This window comes from Ornithorhynchus anatinus, chromosome 5 (assembly GCF_004115215.2).
Source record: "Ornithorhynchus anatinus isolate Pmale09 chromosome 5, mOrnAna1.pri.v4, whole genome shotgun sequence".
In the NCBI taxonomy this organism is placed as follows: Eukaryota; Metazoa; Chordata; class Mammalia; order Monotremata; family Ornithorhynchidae; genus Ornithorhynchus; species Ornithorhynchus anatinus.
The window spans coordinates 82,953,315-82,977,910 of record NC_041732.1 but is presented as its reverse complement, the minus strand read 5'-3'; the positions used below and the strand labels follow the sequence as shown (position 1 = coordinate 82,977,910).

At 43.3% G+C, this 24,596-nt stretch overlaps 1 protein-coding gene across 6 annotated transcripts in view; it reads right to left on the bottom strand.

The window, feature by feature from the left end:
* Nucleotides 1-24,596, bottom strand: part of NETO1 (neuropilin and tolloid like 1) — a 148,155-nt gene that overhangs the window by 50,134 nt on the left and 73,425 nt on the right. For 4 of the 6 annotated variants that reach the window (XM_029064300.2, XM_029064301.2, XM_029064302.2 and 1 more), the window contains exons 5-6: nt 22,123-22,164; nt 21,878-22,005 (exon numbers count right to left, since the gene is read on the bottom strand). The exons of 1 other annotated variant lie outside the window; for it this stretch is intronic. In XM_029064300.2, the coding sequence (XP_028920133.1) occupies nt 21,878-22,005; nt 22,123-22,164 (170 nt within the window). The remainder of the gene's footprint in view (nt 1-21,877; nt 22,006-22,122; nt 22,165-24,596) is intronic. One more of the 6 variants, XM_029064304.2, reaches the window with a different exon arrangement.

The following is a 24,596-nucleotide window of genomic DNA, read 5'->3' as shown; positions in this document are numbered from 1 at the left end:
GACTGTGTTTAACCCAATTATCTTGCATCTATCCCAGCACATAGCATATTTGTGCCTGGCACAAAGTAAGCAGTTAACAAATATCACAATGATTATTATCATTATAACCATTATTATTATTATGAATACTTTTAGATCACAAGCCCATCATTTTCACCAATGTGGTTTATCCCAGCACTTAGAACAGTGTTTTGCACACCATTGAGACTTCATAAATATTATTGTAACTATTAGTGATGCTGTCAGCATACAACTCCTCCAATGGGTCAAAGACCAACCACTAATTGAGGGTGATATATTATCACTGGGTAATTTTGGGCATAATGCTTCTCAATGGTGGCCAGACCTAGAAACAGGATTCTAACAATGTGTCCCAGAGAAATACAGGCCAGGACCCCAGTGTATTTTGTAGTGACAAGCACCATATTGCTTGCTTCTATCTAACCTGCGGTCCACTATAAGTTCCAAGATGTTTTTGGCTCAACAACTTTTTTCTCCACCCTGGACCTGTGTTGGATAATTTGTCTTTAAGTCCACCATCTTCCATTCAATCTGCTGAATTTCACCGTTTGAAGTGAATTATTTTCCCAATTGCATGAGGTCATAATGGATTTCGCTTCTGCTTTCCTTTAGTGTCAAAACCCAATTTAATAACAATCGGTGTATTTGTTAATACCGGTTATTATTATTATGGTTGTTAAGAAGAGCTTACTATGTGCCAAGCAGTGTTCTAAATGTTGGGGTAGATACAAGTTAATCAGGTTGGACACCATCCCTGTCCCACATTGGGCTCACACTCTTAATCCCCATTTTTCACAGATGAGGTAACTGAGACATAGAGAAGTGAAGTGACTAGCCCAGGGTCACATAGCAGATATGTGGCAGAGTCAGGATTAGAACACAGGTCCTTCTGACTCTCAGGCCTGTGCTCTATCTGCTAAGCCACTGTTCATTGTTTGCTATGTGCCCAACAGAGTATTAATTAATCTGTTCGGATACAGTCCCTGTCCGTCCCACCCTCAGTTCACAGTCTAAGTAGGAGGGAGAACAGGTATTGAATCCACATTTTACAGATAAGGTATCTGAGGCATAGAGAAGTTAAATGTCTTGCCGTACATCACACAACAGGCAAGTGGCAGAGATGGATTATAATCCAGGTCCTCTGAGATCCAGACCTGTGCTTTTTCCAATAGGCCAAACTGCTTCCTGATTTAATCAAAAGAGGTCAATAAAAAGACCTGGAATTGTATGTGTATGTTCATTTTTTTCTTCTACTTGTTCATGCATTTATTTGCTTGTGCTTAATTTTGTCTCTTTGCGTCTCCTCTGGTTCAAGTAGTACAAATATATTTTGTGTCTGTCCCACCCCCCATTTGACTATATGCTACTGAGGACAAGAGATGCTATTTGAGGACAAAAGAAGCACTTAGAGAAGAAGCATGATTTAGTGGATAGAGAATGGGCCTGGGTTTTAATCCTAGCTCCACCACTTGTCTGCTGTGTGACTTTCGGGTAGTCATCTCACTTCTTTGTGCCTCAGTTTCTTCATCTCGTGGCTGAGTGGAAAGAGCACGGGCTTGGGCATCAGAGTACGTGGGTTCTAATCCCAGCTCCACCGCTTGTCTGCTGTGTGACCTTGGGCAAGCCACTTCACTTCTCTGTGCCTCAGTGACTTCATCTGGAAATTGAGGATTAAAAATCTGATAACTGTATCTACCCCAGCATTTAGAACAGTGCTTGGCATGAAGTAAGCACTTAATAAATACCATCATTGTTATTGTTATCTGTCAAATCTTGTTTTGCTGCCTCTCTACTTGTTTTGTTTTGCTGTCTGTCTCCCCGTTTTAGACGGTGAGCCTGTTGTTGGGCAGGGATTGTCTCTACCTGATGCCGAATTGTACATTCCAAGTGCTTAGTACAGTGCTCTGAACACAGTAAGTGCTCAATAAATACGATTGAATGAATGAATGAATGAAATAGGGATTAAGACTGTGTGTGAGCCCCATATGGGACATAGGACTGTGTCCAATCTCCCTAGCTTGTCTGTACCTCAGTGCTAAGAACAGTGCCTGGCGAATAGTAAGTACTTAACAAATGCAATTAAAAAAATGATCACGACTTCTGGACTGTAGAAAATCTCAACTTCATCTTTCAACTCTCAATAGCACTTCCATAGCTTTTAAACAAGCATACACAACACACACACACAATCACATGTGTTCACATTAGCACCTATCTGGATAGATCCTGCTTCAGCAGAACATCAGCACTGACTGCATTAACCTCCTCACTGACCTCCCTGTCTCCAGTTTCTCCTCTCTTCAGTCCTTCCTTCACTCTGCTGCCCGGATCATTTTTTTCAGGAAAGCCACTGAGTCGACATGTCCTCAAAAATCTTCAGTGGTTTCCCAACCACCTCTACATCAAACAGAAACTTCTCAGCACTGGTTTGGAGGCACTCAATCAGATCTCTTCTCACTCCCCTACCACAACAACCCAAGCCACACACTTAGCTCCTACACACCAGCCTACTACTTACGGTGCCTTGATCTCATCTCATCTCTCTCCCTCTCTCTCTCTCTCTTTTACCTCATTCTGGAACTCTCACTCCACTCACATGAGAGATGAGCACTCTGTCCATCTACAAAGCCCTACTAAATATAAATCATATCTGTAATTTATCTATTTAAGTAATATTAATGTCTGTCTCCCCCTCCAGAACATGAGCTCGATGTGCGCAGGAATGTGTCTGTCTGTTGTTTTAGTGTACTCTTCCATGTCCTTAGGACAGTACTCTGCACACAGTAAGCACTCAATAAATTCGACTGACTGACTGCCTCTAAGCTTCACTTAGCCAAGACTCCTAACAAGATCTGAGTATTTTTGTTCAGGAATAAAAGATCTCAAATGGTATCTTCCCGTCCTGCCTGCTTCTTGGAAGTCAATCAATCAATTGCATTTATTGAGGGGTTACCTTGTGCACAGCACCGTACTAACCACTTGGAAGAGTACAGTACAACAGAGTTGGTAGTCTCGGTCCCTGCCCACAACAAGCTAAGAGTCTAGAGGATCCCCTCCCCTCTCACATCTTTCTTAAAATCTCTGCTCTCCAAATAACAAGTAGGCACTTGTGGTCAAGGGGATTGATCGATCAGCATCGCTAGTGGCCTGGCTTATGTAGTTTGTCAGCATTCATTATGCTAGGAGAACTTTGTGGGACTCCTAGAAGTCAGATGTGGGACAAGATAAGAATACAAGATTCCCAGAGTATAGAAGTCTCCCCCTAATAGTTGCTCTAAAAAGCTACAGTCAGATTTTAATCAATCAATCAATTCAATAAATCACTGTATTTATTGAGTGCTTATTATGTGCACAGCACCGTACTAAGCACTTGGGAGAGTACAATCCAACAGAGTGTGGGAGACAAGCTCACTGTCTGCAAAGAGCTTACAATCTAGAGGGGGAGACACACTTCAGTATAAATAAATGACGGATGTGTACAGAAAGTTCTGTGGGGCTACTTTGGGCTCCATGTTATGTTAGAAGCCCACTCTGTTTATCTCCCTAACGAAATATTTCACCTTCTTAATTTGGCACCCTAAGCAGCAAAATTCAGTGACCATAGTGACCATATTTAGCTCTAGAGTATCAGTGTTATTAATGAGAAGCAGTGTTTAGTAGAAAGAATGCAGGCTTAGTAGTCAGAAGGACCTGGATTCTAATGCCAGTTCTGCCACTTGTCTGCTGTGTGACCTTAGGCAAGTCACTTTACTTCTCTCTGACTCAGTTACCTCATCTGTAAAATGACGATTAAGACCTAGCACCATGTGGGACTCACTATGGGCTTTAAAGCTCTCCCTCACCTTGCCCCCTCCTATCTCACCTCCCTTCTCTGCTTCTACAACCCAGCCTGCTCACTCCACTTCTCTGGTGCCGCTAACCTCGTTGTGCCTCGATCTCGCCTGTCTCACCGCCGACCCCTGGCCTACGTCCTACCTCTGGCCTGTAACGCCCTCCCTCCTCAAATCTGCCAAACAATCACTCTTCCCCTCTTCAAAGCCCTTCTGAAGGCACACCTCCTTCAAGACACCTTCCCAGACTAAGCTCTGCTTTTCCTCAACTTCCCCTCCCTTCCATATCACACGACTCACTCCCTTAGCTCTTTCGCCCCCCCCCCCCCCGCCCCACAACACTTATGTATATATGTATATGTCTATAATTCTATTTATTTATATTGTTGCCTGTTTATTTGTACTGATGTCTGTCTCCCCACCTCAAGACAGTGAGCCTGTTGAAAGCAGGGACTGTATTGTACTTTCCAAGTGCTTTATTGCTGTACTAAATTTTCCAAGTGCTTAGTAGAGTGCTCTGCACACAGTTAACACTCAATAAATATGATTGATTGAATGAATGAGTAAATGAAGGAATGAACATAGACCACGTCCAACTTTTTATTATCTTGTAAATACTCCAGGGCTCACTAAGGTGCCTGACAAATAGTAAGCATTTAAGAAATAATAATAATAAAAAATGACCTCAGCAAGAATAAAGAGGATACCTTGCTTAAACAGTTACACAAGCTCTTCCTCACTCATCATTCCTCATTCTGGTATACTGTAGTCTCCCAAGTGAGCAGTGTGGCTTAGCGGCAGAAGCACAGGCTTAGAAGTCAGAGGTTTTGGGTTCTAATCCCTGCTCTGCCACTTATCAGCTGTGTGACTTTGGGCAAGTCATTTAACTTCTCTGTGCCACAGTTACCTCATCTGTAAAATGGTGATTAAGACTGTGAGTCCCATGTGGGACAATCCGATTACCTTCTCTCTGCACCACCGCTTAGAACAGTGCTTGGCACATAGTAAGTGCTTAAGAAATACCAATATTATCCAGTGCTTAGAACAGCGCTTGGCACATAGTAAGTGCTTAACAAATACCATAATTATTATTAGTAGAAGTACAGTGCTCTGCACAAAGTAAGCGCTCAATATGTACGATTGAATGAATAGTAAGTGCTCAGTAAATACCACTGATTGAGTGATAGTTGAAGGAAATGCCACAGGATCCCAAAGATACCACCAATTCAATCATTTATTCAATCATATTTATTGAGTTCTTACTGTGTGCAGAGCACTGTACTAAGCACTTGGGAGAGTACAAATACAACAACAATAATAATAATAATAATAATGATAAATCAAGCCAGCATTAGGACCCAAGTCTTCTGGCTCCCAGGTCCAGGCTTTGTCATGGGAGTCTTTTCCACTTTCTTGGAAAGTCAAAGGGAAAGCAGACAAGCAGTGTGGCCCACGAGAAGAAGCACAGTCTAATGTAAAGAGCACGAGCCTTGGAGTCAGAAGACCTTGGTTCTAAATCAGCTCTGCCACCTGTCTGCTGCATGACCTTGGGTGAGTCACTTAAATTCTCCATTCCCATATCTGCAAAATGAGGATTCAATTCCTGTTCTCCTTCCTACTTGACTGTGAACCCCATGTGGAACCTGCTGATCTAATCAGTTTCATGGGCAGTGTATGTCTAAAATACCAGTGACATTCATCTACTCCTTGAGAATTTATTTCACCTTCCCTGTGAAGGGACCTGATAATGTGCTCTCAAATCTTGAAGCACTAATTGATTTCTAAGCTTAAGCAAAATCAGTGGTTACAGTGACACCCCTTCTCCCTGCCCCTGGCCATAATGTAATCACTGGGTCTATAAACCAACTAGACTGTAAGCCCCTCAGTGGGCAGGGATCGTCTCTATCTTTTGCTGATTTATACATTCCAAGCACTTAGTACAGTGCTCTGCACATAGTAAGCGCTCAATAAATACTATTGAATGAATGAATACCCCATTGCTTAATACAGTACTTGACACATATTAAACTCTTAACCGATACCACAAGTATTATTATTATTATTACACAACCAAACACAAAATAACCCCTCAGAACAACAACAGAAACAACCCCCACCACAACAAAAGCACATATCTGTCCTCGGCACAGCTAGATAGCTGTGATGCAGGAGCATCAGAGCAGGGCATATGTGAGTCAAGGGTAGCTATTTCAGGCACCACGTTGTCACACCAGACAGTCATTTCTATCTCTGGGTGGGCAGACTCGATGACCTGACCCTAGCAATCGTCTGGCTGGGAAACCACTTCCTTCTCAGTGACTGTTTCATTGATGAAAGACCTTTCCAAAATGAGGGGTATCCAGATCTCATCGCCATAAGCCTCCTTCATGAGGCCGTGCAGCCTTGCCCATTGTCAGGATATGGACAAAATGGCAAATGTGCACCAGGCACTTAAACAATGGACAAGACAGGGAAAGAAGGGACCATCTCTCTGGGAGCATTATAAAGTTGGGAGTGTGAATCCTTCCCTGACTTTTTCAGTCAAACCTGGACCTCAAGATGAATTTCACAGTTCTAGTTGTCACATTTTTTTGAGTGGGAAGGAAAACTATCTCTCATATAGATATATATGAAGCAGCATGGCACAGTGGAAAGAGCCCGGGCTTGGGAGTCAGAGTTCATGGGTTCAAATCCCGGCTCTGCCGCTTGTCAGCTGTGTGTCTTTGATTTGTCAGCTATGTGTCTAAGAAAAGACTGTAAGCCTGTCAATGGGCAGGAATTGTCTCTGTTGCCGAATTGTACATTCCAAGCGCTTAGTACAGTGCTCTGCACATAGTAAGTGCTCAATAAATACTATTGAATGAATGAATGTCTTTGGGCAAGTTACTTAACTTCTCTGGGTCTCAGTTACCCCATCTGTAAAATGGGGATTAAGACTGTGAGCCCACGTGGGATAACCTGATCACCTAGTATCCTCCCCGGCACTTAGAACAGTGCTTTGCACATAATAAGTGCTTAACAAATGCCATCATTATCATATATATATATATGAAAGAGAGCTGTCCTTCCACTCAAAAGAATGCCACCTACTGAAATTTATAAATTACCTGCACATACACACACACACAAACACACACATATAATAATAATAGTAATAATAATGGTAGTTATTAAGTACTTACTATGTGCTAAGCACTGTTCTAAGTGCTGGGGTAGATATGAGGTAATCAAGTTGCCCCACATGGGGCTCACAGCCTTAATCCCTATTTTACAGCTGAGGAAACTAAGGCACAGAGAAATTAAGTGACTTGCTCACGGTCACACAGCAGACAAGTGGCAGAGCCGGGATTAGAACCCACGTCCTCTGACTCCAAAGCATTTCCTCTTTCCACTAAGTCACACTGCTTCTCTCACATAATAATCTTTGTGTGTGTGTATAAGGGAAGCAGCATGGCTCAGTGGCAAGAGTACGGGCTTGGGAGTCAGAGGTCGAGATTCTAATCCCGGCTCTGCCACTTAACAGCTGTGTGACTTTGGGCAAGTCAGTTAACTTCTCTGTGCCTCCGTTCCTTCATCTGTAAAATGGGGATGAAGACTGTGAGCCCCACTTGGGATAACCTGATTACCTTGTATCTACCCCAGTGCTTAGAACAGTGCTTGGCACATAGTAAGCGCTTAATAAAATGCCATTATTATTATCCATTTAGATTGTGAGCCCATTATTGGGCAGGAATTGTCTCTATCTTTTGCCGAATTGTACACTCCAAGTGCTTAGTATAGTGCTCTGCACCTAGTAAGCGCTCGAATGAAGATATGTGCAGATTATTTATAAATTATATTTAAAATATGTAATTATACAAAAAATATATAAATAGCCATCTCTCATCTGTTGGAAATGGAACCCTTCTTCATTTAGATAGAATCTTTATTGTGCTTTACATTCAAGGACTCAAGAAAGCATGCATACATTTTAGGAAATGGGCAGCAGAGTTTGGTAGCAATATATCAAACGTTACACAAAACTGAAGGACCGGCAAGGTTGTAGTAGTGTCTAACCTTCTATATGTCTATGAGAATTTAATCTACCCCTCAGAAAGCACATTCAGCTTCTTAATCAACTTCATGAGTAACACAGTCAATCCATAATCAATGTGAAATGTCAATAATGAGGTCCAGGAATGTCATCTATCTATCAGCACTGGGATAATCCTCATAGCAAACCAGATTTGCAGGAAATTTTTAAAAGAATCAATAGCGGGCTATCCAAAGAGCTACTGCATAATGATCTCAAAGCAGAGTGTGCAGAATTAAGGTTTAAAAGCACCACCTGTCAAACAATTTCATTCAGCAGTGAACTATTCGGAGACAGATATAGCAGAAGAACCCATCTGACAAGTGATTATCAGAAGGGGTTTCTCCTTGAGTGGAGGTTTAGGGGAGAATGAGAGGACCAGAAGCAGATACAGGCTCTGAAAATAGCAACATATTGGTGTGGCAAAGGCATCGTGTGGAATGGAGTGTTGATCGCACGTAGATCTTTGCAGTCGCAACCAGATGCTTCGATAGTATCTCCCGGCCAGAAGCACCATCTTCTCAAAGAAAACACAGCCCTACTATCACATTTGAATATTGCACATACCGTAATAGTAAACAGGGAAACAGTTTCATTCTTAGTTGAACACTGAGAGTCAGTGATCTCAGATAGCTCAGCATGGTGCACTACAAGAAGTTTCTTAAGGCTCATAAGACAGAGAAGCAAAAGTGAAAATAATACCAGGCACTGCAAGTGCCCAACAAAGAGCAGACCTATTTGTTTGCAAAGTGTTGTCAGGCCTGTGGGTCCTACATTGCCTTTCTCAATTAGTCACACACTCATGATTATCACAATAAGACTCTCTCCTCTCCCTCTCTTTCTCTCTCCCTATAAGTGTGTGTGCACTTATTATATAATGTGTGTGTGTGTATATATATGTGTGTGTGTATGTGTAGAAGGGAAATGTTGACACGTCAGAAATAAGCATCCCCTGAAAAAAGAATATCCCAGATTTATTTTCACATGAAATCAGCCCACCAGAAGAGGGGAGTTCTACTATTCCTGGAATGGGAATCTGCAGAGTAAAATCTGCTTTTTCAGATCTATTTTGTTATCATTCCTCTGTGCTGTCAATATTTAATGTATCGCAACTTTGTAAAACTGGTGAGTGGAGATGAGCACATTTTGCATTTAAAGATCATTTTTTTATTCAAAAGGACTGTGCTCTTAACAAGAGAAGCACAATCTTTGTCCCTCTTTCATTTATATTTCCTTCTGAAGGTTTTAATGAAATCATGTAATAACTGTGAGCCCCACTGTGGGACAAGGACTGTGAACTACCTGACTAAAAGCAGCATTGCCTAGTGGATAGAGCATAGCCCTGGGAGTCAGAAGGACTTGGGTTCTAATCCTGTCACCACCATTTGCCTGCTGCGTGAACTTGGGCAACTCACTTCACTTCTCTATGCCTGTTACCTCATCTGTAAAATGGGGATTAAGACTGTGAGTCTTATGTGGGACAGAGACTGTGTCCAACTCAATTACCTTATATCTATGCCAGTTCTTAGTACAGTGGTTGGCATGTAATAAGCTTAATTATCACTATTATGATTATTAATATAATCATCCTGAATCTACTCCAGTTCTCATTACAGTGCTTTGCACATAATAAGCATTTAACAAATAGAAGGATTATCAATCAATCAATGACCCAAACCCTAACCTTAACCCTAACAAGTACAAGGATTATCAATCAATCAATGGTATTTTTTGAGCACTTACAATGTGCAGAGCACTGTACTAAGCACTTGGGAGAGTACAATTCAACTGATTTGGTGCAAACGTTCCCTATCCACAATATTACAGTGGGGGGAGGGCAGAACATTAATAGAAATAATTTATAATATTTATTTTATAGATATGTACATAAGTGCTGAGAGACTGAGAGTGGAATGAATAGCAAATGCCCAAAGGTCACAGGTCCAAGATCATAAATGACACAGAAGGGAAAGGGAGCTGGAGGAGAAAGCAGTGTGACCTAGTGGACAGAACATGGGCCTGAGTTCTAATCCTGACTGTGCCACTTGTCTCTGTGTGACCTTGGGCAAGTCACTTAACTTGTCTTTGCCTCAGTTATCTCATCTGTAAAGTGGCGATTTAGACTGTGAGCCCCACGTGAGACATGGACTGCATCCAACTGACTAGCTTGTATCTGCCCCAGCGCCTAGTACAGTGACTGGCACACAATAAACCCTTAACAAATACAATAAAATACAAGAAAAAAGAGGGCTTAATCAGGGAAAGTCTCTTGGGGAAGATGTGACCTTAATAGTGCTTTAAAGGTGGGGGAGAGTCGTGGTCTGGTGTATATGGAGTGGGAGGGATTTCCAAGCTAGGGGGAGGATGTGGGAAAGGGGTCGGCAGCCAGATAGATGAGTTCAGGCCACAGAGAGTAAATTGGTGCTAGAGAAGCAAAGTGTGCAGGCTGGGCTGCAGAAACAGATCAGGTAAGGAAATAATAATAATAATGTTGGTATTTGTTTAGCGCTTACTATTTGCGGAGCACTGTTCTAAGTGCTGGGGGAGATTTACAGGGAAATCAGGTTGTTCCACGTGAGGCTCACAGTCATCCCCATTTTACAGATGAGGTAACTGAGGCACAGAGAAGTTAAGTCACACAGCTGACAAGTGGCAGAGCAGGGATTCGAACCCATGACCTCTGACTCCCAAGCCGTGCTCTTTCCACTGTAAGGTAGGAGTAGGCAAGCTGAATTAGTGCTCTCCCAAGCACTTAGTACAGTGATTTGCATACAGTAAATGCTCAATAAATCCAGTTGACTGATGAGAAGGTGGATTATTATTAGTAACATTAGAATTATGGAGAAGCAGCAAGGCCTAATGGATAGAACATGGGACTGGGAGTCAGAAGGTCATGAGTTCTAATCCCCGTACCCCCACTTGTCCGTTGTGTGACCTTTGGGCAGGTTTCTTCACTTCTCTGTCGTGGGGGACCACGGGAGCACGGGGAATGGACCTATTTGCTAGGTACTCGCTTCTTGGCTCGACGGCTTGCCATTCCCCATGCTCCCGTGGTCCCCCATGCTCTGTGCCTCAGTAATTTCATCTGTAAAATGGAGATTGAGACTGTGAGCCCCACAACGGACAGGGACTGTGTCCAACCCAATTTGTTAGTACCCACCCCAGTGCTTAGTACAGTGCCTGGCACATAGTAAACATTTAACAGATACCATTATTATTATTATTATTATTTCAAAAACATCGTTTGAGTCTTTTGGGGAGAAAGGAATACAGGAAATTCCACAGGAGGTATTGGCATCCTGAGTTCCAATGCCACACCAGTCAAAGTATTCATTCATTCATTCATTCATTCAATAGTATTTATTGAGCGCTTACCATGTGCACTGTACTAAGCGCTTGGAATGTACAATTCGGCAACAGATAGAGACAATCCCTGCCCACTGACGGGCTTACAGTCTAATTGGGGGAGACAGACAGACAAAAACAATAGCAATAAATAGAATCAAGGGGATGTACATCTCATTAACAAAATAATTAGGGTAATAAGAATATATACAAATGAGCAGATGAGTACAGTGCTGAGGGGAGGGGAAGAGAGAGGGGGAGGAGCAGAGGGAAAGGGGGGAAAGGGGGCTTAGCTGAGGGGAGGTGAATGGGGGGGAAGTACTGTCATGGGTTCTAATCCCGGTACCTCACTTGTCTGCTGTGTGACCTTGGGCAAGTCACTTGACTTCTCTGGGCCTCAGTTCCCTTATCTGTTAAATGGGATTGAGACTGCGAGCCCATATGGGACAGGGACTGTGTCCAACCCAATCTGCTTGTATCCACTCCAGCGCTTAGTACAGTGCCTGGCACATAGGTAAGCACTTAAAAATACCATTATAATAATTATTATTATTACTGTATCTGCTAGACTGTAAAATCTTCAAGGTCAGGGGTCACAAAAGTTAGTATACTGTCCTGCACACAATAAGTACTGGATAAATGCTATTGAGTGCTCCACTGCCACAGCCTCTGCCAATCATGCCCAGCCCTGTCCCCATCAAGAGCCAAATCATCGCTCTGCCACGTGGAAGCCTGGTGTCATCGTATTGCCGTAAGTCCCTTTACACTGTAAGCTCCTTGAAGGCAGGGAACACGTCTGCTAACTCTTTTATACTGTGCTCTCCCCAGGGCATAGTACGTTACTCTGCACAGAGGAAAAACTCCATAAATACAATTGATCGATTGATAATACAAAAGAAATGTCTACTATTTTTATTTTCATTTATATTAGGAAATAAGAAGCATCACCCAACAATAGGAAAAGGAAGAGTATGAAGAGTGTGGATTGTTTGTAGTTCCAAGGTTATAGTTCCATGGTAGTGATTCTCTTTGGATAAGTTCTTCATTTTAATCAATCACTGAAGGTTGGAACTGACAAGCATGATTGACTAACTAGATCAGGCAAAAACTCAGAACATTTCAATGGTATCCAAGTATCCCTGACTTCATGGGCAGACTTGATGAACGAAAAGAAGGAATCACTTTTTGATGTGCAGAGCCAAAAGGGGCTAGACATTTATCTGTCCCTCCCCTCCTCCATCCTCAATGGTATATAAAATAGAAACTGTACAATGATGGGATTACCCAAGCTTTAGCTGAGAAGTGGCCCAGTTCCAGACTGACTCATAGAACAAAGATGAAAGAAGATTTATTAGGAGGAAAATCAAGCAGAATATAGGAAAAATATATTTTTCATGGAATCAGGCCAGTTTCTTTTCATTAGGACATTTTTCCTCCCTCCTTTGGACTCAGTGACTGAAAAATCATGTCTGCTACCATCCTTTGTTAGAATATCGGTCAATGTGAGGAGCATTCAAAAATAGATTTTGGGGGGCATTTACTCTGGCCTCACTAAGACTACTCTCCTTCCTGCTCAAAGATAGCATAGCACTCTTGATCTCCATTTGGGAAACCTGGGCTTTACTATTTATTTTATGCCATTGGACAGAATCCATCCAGGAAATTTAACCTAAGTAAACTATTTGCTAACCTGGCATTTCCCAAGTGAATCAGACCCTGTGATACCACACATAAAGGCATCGATGTTCAATCAACCATTTACATTTATTGAGCACTTTTCATTCATTCATTCAATCGTATATATTGAGTGCTTACTGTTTGCAGAGCACTGTACTAAGCACATTTGTGTGCAGTGCACGTTACTAAGAACTTGGAAGATTACAATGCCTGGGAGTTGGTAGACAGGTTCTCTGTCCACAAGGAGCTTTCAATCTAAAGGGGAGACAGACTTTAATATAAATAAAATATGGATATGTACATAAAGGCCATGAGGATAAGGGTGGGGTGAATATGAAGTGAACAAAAGGTACAAATCTAAGTGCAAAGATGACAAAATAATAATAATAATTATGGTGTTTGTTAAGCGTTTACTATGTGCCAAGCACTGTACTAAGTGTCGGGGTAAATTCAAGGGAATCAGGTTGTCCCATGTGGGGCTCACAGTCTTAATTCCCATTTTTAAAGATGAGGTAACTGAGGCACAGAGAAATTAAGTGGCTGGCCCAAGGTCTCAGAGCAGACAAGTGGCAGAGGTAGGATCAGAACCCATGACTTCTTACTCCCAAGCCCATGCTCTTGCCACTAGGCTATGCTGAGGGAGTCAGGGAAAAGAGGGCTTAGTTGGGGAAGTCTTTTTGGAGCAGATGGAATTTTAATAAGGCTTCGATGAGGGGGAGAGTGGTGGGCTGACATATGAAAGGGGAGGGATTTCCAGATCAGAAGTAGGACAAGGACAAGAGTCCTGGCAGTGAGGTAGATGAGATCAAAGCACAGTGAGCAAGCTGGCACTAGAAGAACAAGGAATTAGAGCTTCTAGAAAGGCAGTCAAGAAAGGTAGAAGGGGGTGAGCTGATTGAGTGTTTTAAAACAGAAGGTGAGGAGTTTTTGTTTGCAACCACTGGAGTTTCTTCAGAAGTCAGGTGAAGTGGACTGAACTTTTTTTAGAAAAATGATCTGGGCAGCCAAGTTAACTATGGACTGGAGTTGGAAGAGAAAGGAGCCAAGGAAGGTCAATGAGGAGGATGATGTGGTAATAAGGAGGAATAGAATAAGTGCTTGGATCCTCATTTTTTTTGTATTTATCATCTTTTATGTTGTTGTACTTCCATATGTTGCTACTTCCAACAACTAATTTCAATTGTGTACCCCTTGGGGTGAGCAATCATGTCTAATTGTCACCTGCGCATTTTTTCCCAGCACTTATTGAAGTGTTTTGGATATGTAGCACTTCATCAGTAATATTACTACCATGACCGTGGGCATGAAGAAGGAAGGCAATTTTCCAGGATTATTCAATACCCTCTTCTCACAAGCATTATCAAAAAAAGGGTAAATGCAGGTAACAACTAATAGGCACTTTTTCGATGGTATTTGTTAAGCATTTTCTATGTGCCAGGCACTGTACTAAGCCCTGGGACAAATACAAGATAATCAGGTTGGACACAGTCCATGTGCCACATGGAACTCACAGCATTAATCCCTATTTTACAGATGAGGGAACTGAGGCTCAGAGAAGTTAAAAAACTTGCTCAAATCACCCAGAAGACGTGGTGGACTGGGATTCGAACCCGGGTCCTCTCACACTGATGACCAGGTCAAGCAGTAGAAACCAGTCAAGAAGTGGTTTTACTGTGTGCTAACCGTGTGCAGAGCTCTTCACTAAGCCCTTGGGAGAGTACAATATAACAGACTTGGTAAATCCCATCTAATAAATTACCCGTTGGTAAATACAGGGCAGGTGAGAAGGTGGGATTTCTGCTATCTGCTAAATTCATTCGTTCAATCATATTTATTGATTGCTTACTGTGTGCAGAGCACTGTACTAAGCACTTGGAAAGTACAATTCGGCAAGACATAGAGACAATCCCTACTCAGCAACGGCTCACAGTCTAGAAGGGGGAGACAGACAACAAAATAAAACAAGTAGGCTAGATGTTGTTATGGAAGTCTGTGCTGGCAGGACATGTAGCGAAGGTTTTCAAGCCCCAGTGTGTAAAACTTCTTTGCTGTCAAGATTTGTTGTTGTTTTATGTTGTCAAGTCATGTCCAACCCATAATGATGCCACAGAAACATCTCTCCCAGACGCCCCACTGCCATCTGCAATCATTCTGGTAGCATATCCATAGAGTTTTCTTGGCAAAAGTATGGAAGTGATTTACTATTGCCTCCTTCTGCACAGTAAACCTCGACTCTCTCCCATGTCGCTGTTGCCCAACACAGGTGAGTTTTGACTTGTAGAAGATTGCCTTCTACTCACTAGCCACTGCCCAAGCTAGTAACGGAATAACTATAATAATAATAATACTTATAGTATTTGTTAAGCGCTTACTATGTGCTGAGCACTGTTCTAAGCACTGTGGTAGATACAGGGTAATCAGATTGTCCCACGTGGGGCTTACATTTTTAAATCCCCATTTTTAAAGATGAGGTAACTGAGGCAAAGAGAAGTTAAGTGACTTGCCCAAGGTCAAACAGCAGACAATTGGCAGAGACGGGATTAGAATGCAAGACCTCTGACTCCCAAGCTCGGGCTCTTTCCACTAAGCCACGCTGCTGCTATGCCTCTGCTTGACTCTCCCTCCCAGAGTCGAGACTGGTAGAGTACTGGAAACTCTCCAGGTGTGACCCTGAGAGAGATGTCAGGAGTAATCCATTCCTAATTAATAATAATAATGATGGCATTTAAATGCTTAGTATGTGCCAAGCACCATGCTGAGCCGTAGGGCAGATACCAGGTTATCAGGTTGGATGCAGTCCACTTGGAACTCACAGTCTTAATCCTTTTTTTTTTAACAGATGAGGTAACTGAGACACAAGGAAGTGATGTGACTGGCTCAAGGTCACACGGCAGACAGGTGGCAGAGCTGGGATTAGAACCCCTGTCCTTCTGGCTCCCATGCCATGCCCTATTCACTATGCCATGCTGATCCTCCTCTCTCATCCACTTCTTCTCCCATGACACCCCAGCTTGCACTCCTGGTTCCACTCAAGCTAACCTACTCACTGTTCCTTGCGCTCATCTCTTCCAGACCCACCACATACCCCTTGCTTCCTACACGCCCTCTCTTCTCTCTGAAACTCCTTCTCCCCTCAAAGCCACCAGACCACAGCTTTCCTCATCTTCAAGCATAAGAAACAGCAAGAGCCTGGGCCTCGAAGACTCTGGGTTCTAATTCTGGCTCCACCACTTGGGTGTATCGGTTACTTGGAAGCAGCGTGGCTCAGTGGAAAGAGATCGGGCTTGGGAGTCAAAGGTGGTGGGTTCTAATCCCGGCTCCACCACTTGTCTGCTGTGTGACCTTGGGCAAGTCACTTAACTTCTCTGTGCCTCAGTTCCCTCATCTGTGAAAATGGGGATAAAAAATGTGAGCCCCACATGGGACAATCTGATTACCCTGTATCTACCCTGTTAAGCGCTTAGAACAGTGATTGGCACATAGTAAGCGCTTAACAAATACCATGATTATTATTATTATTAATTTCTCTGTGTCTCAGTTTCCTCCTCTGTAAAATGAAGATTAAATATCTGTCCACCCTCCTATTTAGATTGTGATCCCCATGTGGGACAGGGATTGTGTCACATATGAATTTACTTGTATCTACCCCAGTAGTTTGAACAAGGTTCAACACATGCAAGGTTTAGCATTTAACAAATATCATAATTATTTAAAGATCTTGAAGGCAGATCTCCTACAGCAGGCTTTCTTTGATTAATCTCTCATCTCCCCACCCTATAACATCTCTAATTTTCACTTCAACATTCATATACCACCTATGCAGCTTTGCTCTACAACTACCTGAACAACTTATAGGCACTGTACAAAGACTGGAGTAGATACAAGATAATCAAGTTGGACACAGTCCCTGTTTCACAAAGGGTTCTCAGTTTAATCCCCATTTTGTAGGTGAGGTAACTGAGGCCCAGAGAAATTGATTTGCCTAAGGTCCCCCAGCAGATAAGTGGCAGAATCCAAGTCCTCTGACTCCCAGGCCTGTGCTCTATTCATGAGACCATGTTGCTTCAAGAAATCTCTCCCGATATCATATATACCCTGTCTCTTTAGTACTCATTCCATTCATATTCCTATATCTCGGCATTTCTTTCCATTAAAGTGTTTTTTTCTTCCTCTAGATTGTAAGCCTCCCGATGGCAGGTATGAGATCTATTAAATATAGTGCCCTCACCCAACCACTCAGTACAGTGCTCCACAGCCAGTAGGTACTCAATAAGTCCTACTGATGGAGTGGTGAGGGAAGCTGATCATGCCCAAGCGGGCCTTCACAGGGGTAAGGGGTGTTGGGGGTTTTTGCGTCTTATGAGAAAATGTCTGCAATTTGCAAGATCCTAGACTCTGCCTCCTTCTGACCACTTCCTGGACAAATGCAGGAGTTGTCACGGGGTTTCAGCTTGAAGGAAAGAAGACCGGCCTCTTCTCTCTCAAGATGTTCAGAGTGGTAGGATAGGAGAAGGTAGTGCAGCTCAGGTAGCAACGGAAGATAGGAGAAACCCCAAAATAAGTTTGTTTTTTATGGCACTTGTTTTACATATGGTGAGCGTTTACTATGTGCCGGGCATTGTACTAAGCACTGGAGTAGATATGAGCAAATAAGGTTGGTCACTGTCCTGTCCCACATGGGGCTCACAGTCTTAATCTCCATTTTACAGATGAGGTAACTGAGGCTCCAAGAAGTGAATTGACTTGCCCGAGGTCACACAGCAAAGAAGTGGCGGAGAGGAATTAGAACCCAGGTCCTTCTGTCTCCCAGTTCCAAGTTGTATCCACTAGGCCACGCTGCTTTCCATGGCCTAACTGATTTTTCCTGCAAATTGAGGTTCTGTGCTCCCTGGAGGTGAAGGGAAGAGATGCTTGTGATAAGACTGATTCCCCACTTGTTCTTTCTCACCAAACTCACAGCTCGGAATTGAGGGATGAAAGAATGACAGGAGTGACTCAGTTTAGTTAACCTCCTCCATCCCTGGGCTTGGAGTTGTCAGCTTCTTCTTGTCTCAGCAGAAGAACCATGTTGCCTGATTGCCAGGATTGAATGATGGGGTCTGAGGGAAGGGACCAAACATAGGTATAATAAGAAGCGGCATGTCCTAGTGGAAAGAGCACAGGTCTGGGAGTCAGAGGACTTGGATTCTAATCTCGGCTCTGTCTCTTGTCTGTTATGTAACCTCGGGCAACTCAACTTCTCTGTGCCTTAGTTTCCTCATCCGTAAAATGGGGATTAAGACTATGAGCTCCATGTGGGACACGGACTGTCCAATCTGATTAGCTGGTATATACTCCAGTGCTTAGTACAATGTCTGGAATATAGGAAGTGTTTAACAAATACTACAATTATTTTTGTTACTATTATGAGGGGTTTGCCTCCACAAAGGAGTAGCACTGGGTTGCTCAAGCCAGACAATTTTGATTGGATATGATGGTGACAAGAGGCAATTTCACAGGAGAGGATAAATGCTATCCCTCCTTCCTTTCCTTTTTTTCTCCTTTTTTCCCCCTCCCCACTTTGGCCCTTCTCTCAATCCCCCTCCCCTTTCTGGAACCCCATCCCTGCTCCCTATAAGCTCTTCCTCCCCCTCCCCATGCCAATATACACACACATATGTGTATATGTGACTTGCCCAAGTTAAGAAGTTAAGTGATTTGCTCATGGTCCCACAGCTGACAAGTGGCAGAATTCATTCAGTTGTATCCAAGTCCTCTGACTGCCAGGCCTGTGTTCTATCCACGAGGCGAGGCTGCTTCAAGATATCTTACCTCACTTCTTACATACCCTGTCTCTTTAATAATAATAATAATAATAATTACAGTGTTTGTTAAGCATTTACTATGTGCCAAGTACTGTACTAAGTGCCAGGGTAAATACAAGGTAATCAGGTTGTCCCACGTGGGGCTCACAGTTTTAATCCCCATTTTACAGATGAAGTAACTGAGGCACAGAGAAGTTAAGTGGCTTGCCCAAGGTCACATAGAAGACAAGTGGCGGAGCCAGGATACCTGTGCCCTCTGACTCCCAAGCCTGTGCTCTTTCCACTAAGCCTCGCTGCTTCTTCAGTACTCATTCAGATTCAGACTCCTTATTTCTCCTTATTTCTATAAATTAGTTTAGTGTGCTTCCTTTCTGCCTCTAGACTGTAAGCCTCCTGATGACAGAAGACTAAGGTAAGCAGCATTCTTTCCCCTATCACCCCCAGCCTGCTCTATCAGCCCGATGACAGCTCCTTCGTAAGCCGAGGTCATATCTTACCTCTGCTGGGTGCTGGTCCCTCGAGGGATCTCCGCATCCAATTAGTTTCCAGTGCTGGCTGATTGAGGAAAGGTTGGGGGCTTAGCTTCACCATCAGGCCCCAGCAACAATCTTTGAGCCTCCTCCTTGGAAACCAAGGAGGCCTATTCCATCCCTCCTCCACTTCCCCATAAAGAACCACCCCAGTTTAACCCCTTTGCTCAAAATGCAAACACTGGCATCCTTGACTGGGATCCAATAGATTTGGCTGCTTGACCTGACTGGGCCACTCACCGGCTCTTAGCACCTGGGTAAGAATCAGGCTCAAATTTCCCAAGACTCAACACAAGGACACATGCCTTGTTCCTTAGTTGGCATCTCACCAGGACATTCTGAGGATTGAATGAGTTCTCATCAATCCAGAAGCCATGAGCATTAACCACTTTGCCTGGGGCAATCTACTTTAATCACATGTCACCCAAGGGGGCCCTCAACCAAGAAGATTGCCTAAAGTCGAATCCCTAGCAAGAAGTAAGTTCTCTGCCAGCCTGTGCCCTGGGAATCTGAAAACACAATCACATTCCCAGAATATGTTCTGGTTGAGCACCAGGTCCACATTTCTGGCTCCAGGGAGCCAGGGAACTGTTTTTTTGGTATTTATTAAGCACTTACTATGTGCCAGGTATTGGATTAAGTGCCGGGGTAGACAGAAGATAATCCAGCTAGACACAGTCCATGCCTCATATGGGGCTCACAGTATTAATCCTCCATTTTGATTAGTCAGAGATCAGGACAATGAGTGGGGCAGCTGAGCCCAGGGTTCAGGGCCTGGTGGATCGGGACATCCAAAGTTGTTAGAAACCCTGAGATCCAGGGAGGCTACCATCCATAGATGGGTTGCTATCTCTGAGCAGCTTCCAGCACAGGACAAGCAAACTCCCAGCTGCCTCGGTATTTTTTGCTTCTTTGTTTGTTTAATGGCATTTGTTAAACGCTTACTATGGGTCAGGCACTGTTCTAAGTCACTGGGGTATATGCAAGGTAATCAGGTTGGACACAGTCCATGTCCCATGTGGGGCTCACAGTCTTAATCCCCATTTTACCAATGAGGTACTCGAGGCACAGAGAAGTGAAGTGACTTGCCTATGGTCACATAGTAGACGAGTGGAGGAGCTGAGACTAGAATCCAGATCTTCTGACTCCCAGGACCGTGCTTTATCGACCTTGCTGCTTCTCAACTATAGGCTTCCCAACTAAGTTGGGTTTGGGAACTCAGCAGGGGATGTGTCCATTGAGAATGTGGCCCTCTCCCACAATGGATTGTTTAAGCCTCCCAGAGAACACGGCCAAACTATCACTGCCTATCACCCACCCAACATCAAGCTCTTCCTGTAACATCCTGCTGTCATGTGTGAGGGGAAGAGGGCCTGAGAAAGAGTCCTGCCCTACATCCAGGGCTATTCTGCCTCTAATGAAAAAGAAAGGGGATTCAGGCTGTTGGACAATGAAGCCCACACCTTGCTATATCTCCTCCAAGAAGCCTTCCCTGACTAGTCTCTGAACTCCCCTAGCAATCCCCAAGCATCTAGAAACTCATCCCAAATCTCTTTCCTCATGATATACGCGTCTTTGTTGCTTCCTCCTACCTTTAATGTATTTTAGTGTCTGCCTCCCCGGCTAGATTGTGATCTTGCCCACGGCAGGGCTCAGGTCTATCAACTCTATTGTAAACTCATCCTCTAGGCTGTAAGCTGGTTGTGGGCAGCGAATGTGTTATGTAGTGTTTTTCCAAGGGCTCAGCACAGTGCTCTGCACACAGTAAGCTCTCAATAAATGCAACTGAATGAGTGAATGAATATTGTTCCACACAATGTGCTGAGTATAGTGCTCTCCACAGAGTTAACAATAAATATTACTGACAGATTGAGGTAAGAGTTCTTCCCCAGCCTATTCCCCAGCATTAATAGTAATTGTGGAATCTGTTAAGCACTTACTATGTGCCAAGCACTGTTCTAAGCGCTAGAGTGGATACAATTTGATCAGGTAGGACACAGCCCCTGTACCACATGGGGCCCACACTCTTAGTCCCCATTTTACAGATGAGGTAAATGAAGCCCAGAGAAGGGAAGTGACTTGCCCAAGGTCACAGAGAAAACACGTGGAGGATCCGGGTTTAGAACCCAGGCCCTTCTGACTCCCAGGCCCGTGCTCTATCCACTAAGCCACGGTGGGGAGTTCTCATGTCCTTGAAAGTGGTTTCCTTCCTGTCCAGGACTGTAGGGTAGGGATAGCCTTTAGGGAACAGGGAGAAAGCGTAAAAGTGACCGCAGCCAGCCAACCCCACCGATCCCTGAGATCCGAGTGTGACTAGCCTAACCACTCAAGTTGCCATTTACCATTTTGCCCGTAGGGTGGACGGGCCATCCCAGTGGGCTCCCCGAGTGGTTATTTATAGCACTGAAGGTTACACCGGCAGCGAGGTGACACAGTCCTTTCCACAGCAGAAAGGAGATAATAGCTTGCAAGTGGAGTTTGGCACAACGGCTGAGCAAGGGCTGAAAGCATCAGAGCGGCGTGCACTCTCGGGGGGGAGATCAACACAGGCTGTCTGACCATTTGTGGGAGGATTGGTTCGGAGGGCCGGCGACTGACCTTGGATCGTGGAGGCGCTCGGATGTACCATTTACAATCAATCGCTTCTGTGGCCGGAGCTTTCCCTTCCTTCGCAATCTGCACAGACTCCACAATGCCATCAGTTCCGCCCAGCTCAAACTCACACACTAAATGACAAAATACCAAACAAAGAAGGAAAGGAACTTGAATAATAACCGAAAGTGCGTTTCTCCAACGGAATGCAAAGGCCTCTTGGTTTTGTTTTTAACATCCAGTATACCAACCTGGTAATGGTTTCAAAACTCCAAGGTCCTTAAAGTCAGGATCTTAAAAATTGAGAAAAAGACAATTAGTCCTCTTCCATAGGTGGTTTAAGAAAGTATATTGAGAGAAACTTCATTACAAAAAATACAGGAAGCAATGTGGAAGAATAGTTCACTTGAATTAAAGGTAAAGACCTTGATATGCATGTGTTTGTCTAATAATGGCAAACGTGGGTATTGAATGGAGAAAGACTGATAAATGATTAAAGAAATTCTTGGTCACGGTGTTTTTCCCATGTAGTTTCATTTTTCAATCATCATAATTTATCAGCATGGGCACTACTTCGCACTATGAGTGACCACCTACCCCTAGAAATCCCACACAGGTCTGGAGAATTAAGTATACACAGCATAAGATACGGGAACCGTTTTCTGATATTCCACACAAAAACTTCTTCTATAGTTCAAGACACCAGTGAATTCTCTGTCCCCAGTTACAACTGAGAAATTCACTAATGGAAACATAAGCATGGTACATCTTATTGAAGCATGATTCCCCTATTCAGGAGTTATCAGTCCTCGCCAAATTGTTCTCTCTTATCATTTAATAGCCTACTAATTTCCCAGAGAGTTCACAGACTGTAGAGTTAATGACTGTGCTACAGTTATCTTCTTTAGTGCCTACATGTTTGTTTTTCATCTCTGAAAAATGTGGGACTCAAATTATAAGAATAATGATAATAATAAATGCCAAGTTCAGCACTTACTAAAATGACTTCAAACTCAGTACTATGTTCCAGGAGACAAATGCCCACAAAATACGTATCACTATATCACAACACTGTCAATTTGACGACAGTTCTCAGCAAGTCAGATTTAAATATGAAAGAAATTAAACTTGTTTCGCGTTAAAATAATCTCTCGAGGTGATAAATTACTATTGGGGGAGTTCTGTAAATTTTCCTTCCCTAATCTACACAAAGTGCATATTTTGGAATGGCATGGGTCAGGAGAAGGGGATTAATTGGAATATCTCCTGGAGAAGGAAAGTTTTCAATAGATTTTAAATTGCAGAGGGATGTAATCCGGTGTATTTGAAGGCAGGGGGAAGGGGTTACATAATAGGTCAGAGATGGGAGAGTTGAGGACAAAGATAGCTTTGGAAGAGCAAAGAATATGCTATGAGATTTAGAATGTTTAAGACAGTGGAAATGCGGAATTTTTAAGGCAGGAGAGAATTGGTGGCATACATTTTATACAATAAAGAGTTTTTATTTGATACAGAAAGAAATGAGTGACAATTGGAGTTTTCAGTGGAGGGAGTGAATGAGTTCTGAATTGTGTTTTAGGAAGAGGTTTCAGGCAGCAAAAAGTAGGAGAGACTTAACTGAAGAGAGACAGTAAACAGAGAAGCCAAAAAGAGCTGACAGAGCTGATTCAGAGCCAAACAATGAGGGAGGTTTAAGGGGTAGCTTCTGGGATGTAGAAGATCAGGCAATCAATAGTATTTACTAAGCACCTGCTCGGTGCATAACACTAAACTAAGTGCTTGGGAGAGTACAGCAGAAGCATATAAGTAATATAATTATGGTACTTGTTAAACACTTCCTATTCGCCAAGTCCTGTTCTAAGTGCTGGGGTCGATACAAGGTAAGCAGATCGTCCCACACGTTGCTCACAGTCTTAATCCCCATTTTATAGATGAGGTAACTGAGGCCCAAAAAAGTTAAGTGGTTTGCCCAAGGTGACTCAGCAGACAAGTGGCAGAGTGGGGATTAGAACCCACGACCTCTGACTCTGAAGCCCATGCTCTTTCCATTAAGCCGAGGTGTTTCTCTGTAATAGTATTACGATCTCCTGAGCATCTGCTTAGTTCATTGTGCTGAACGAAGTGCTTGGGAAAGTACAACAGAAGCACAACACTCATTTCCTACCCATCAGAAGTGATGCACTAAAAGGGGAAGATTGACCAAAGTATTTACAGACATATCACAAACTTCTAAATAGACTGTCTTTGCAGGCAATGGAGGGTTGACTGATCACCTGGTTTATTCAGGTCAAAAAACTGCTGGAGAAAAATTTATTTTTGAAGCTGAATTATCTAGATTGGCTGTATGCATTTATTTATTCATTCATTCAATAGTATTTATTGAGCGCTTACTATGTGCAAAGCACTGTACGAAGCGCTTGGAATGTACAAATGGGCAACAGATAGGGACAGTCCCTGCCCAATGTTGGGCTTTCAGTCTAATCGCGGGAGACAGACAAAAACAATAGCAATAAATAGAATCAAGGGGATGTACATCTCATTAACAAAATAAATAGGGTAGTAAAAATATATACAAATGAGCAGACGAGAACAATGCTGAGGGGAGGGGAAGGGAGAAGGGAGAGAGGGAGGAGTAGAGGGAAGGGGGGGAAAAAGAGGCTTAGTTGAGGGGAGGTGAAGGCAGGGGTAGAGAGGCAGCAGAGGGAGCAGAGTGGAAAGGAGAAGC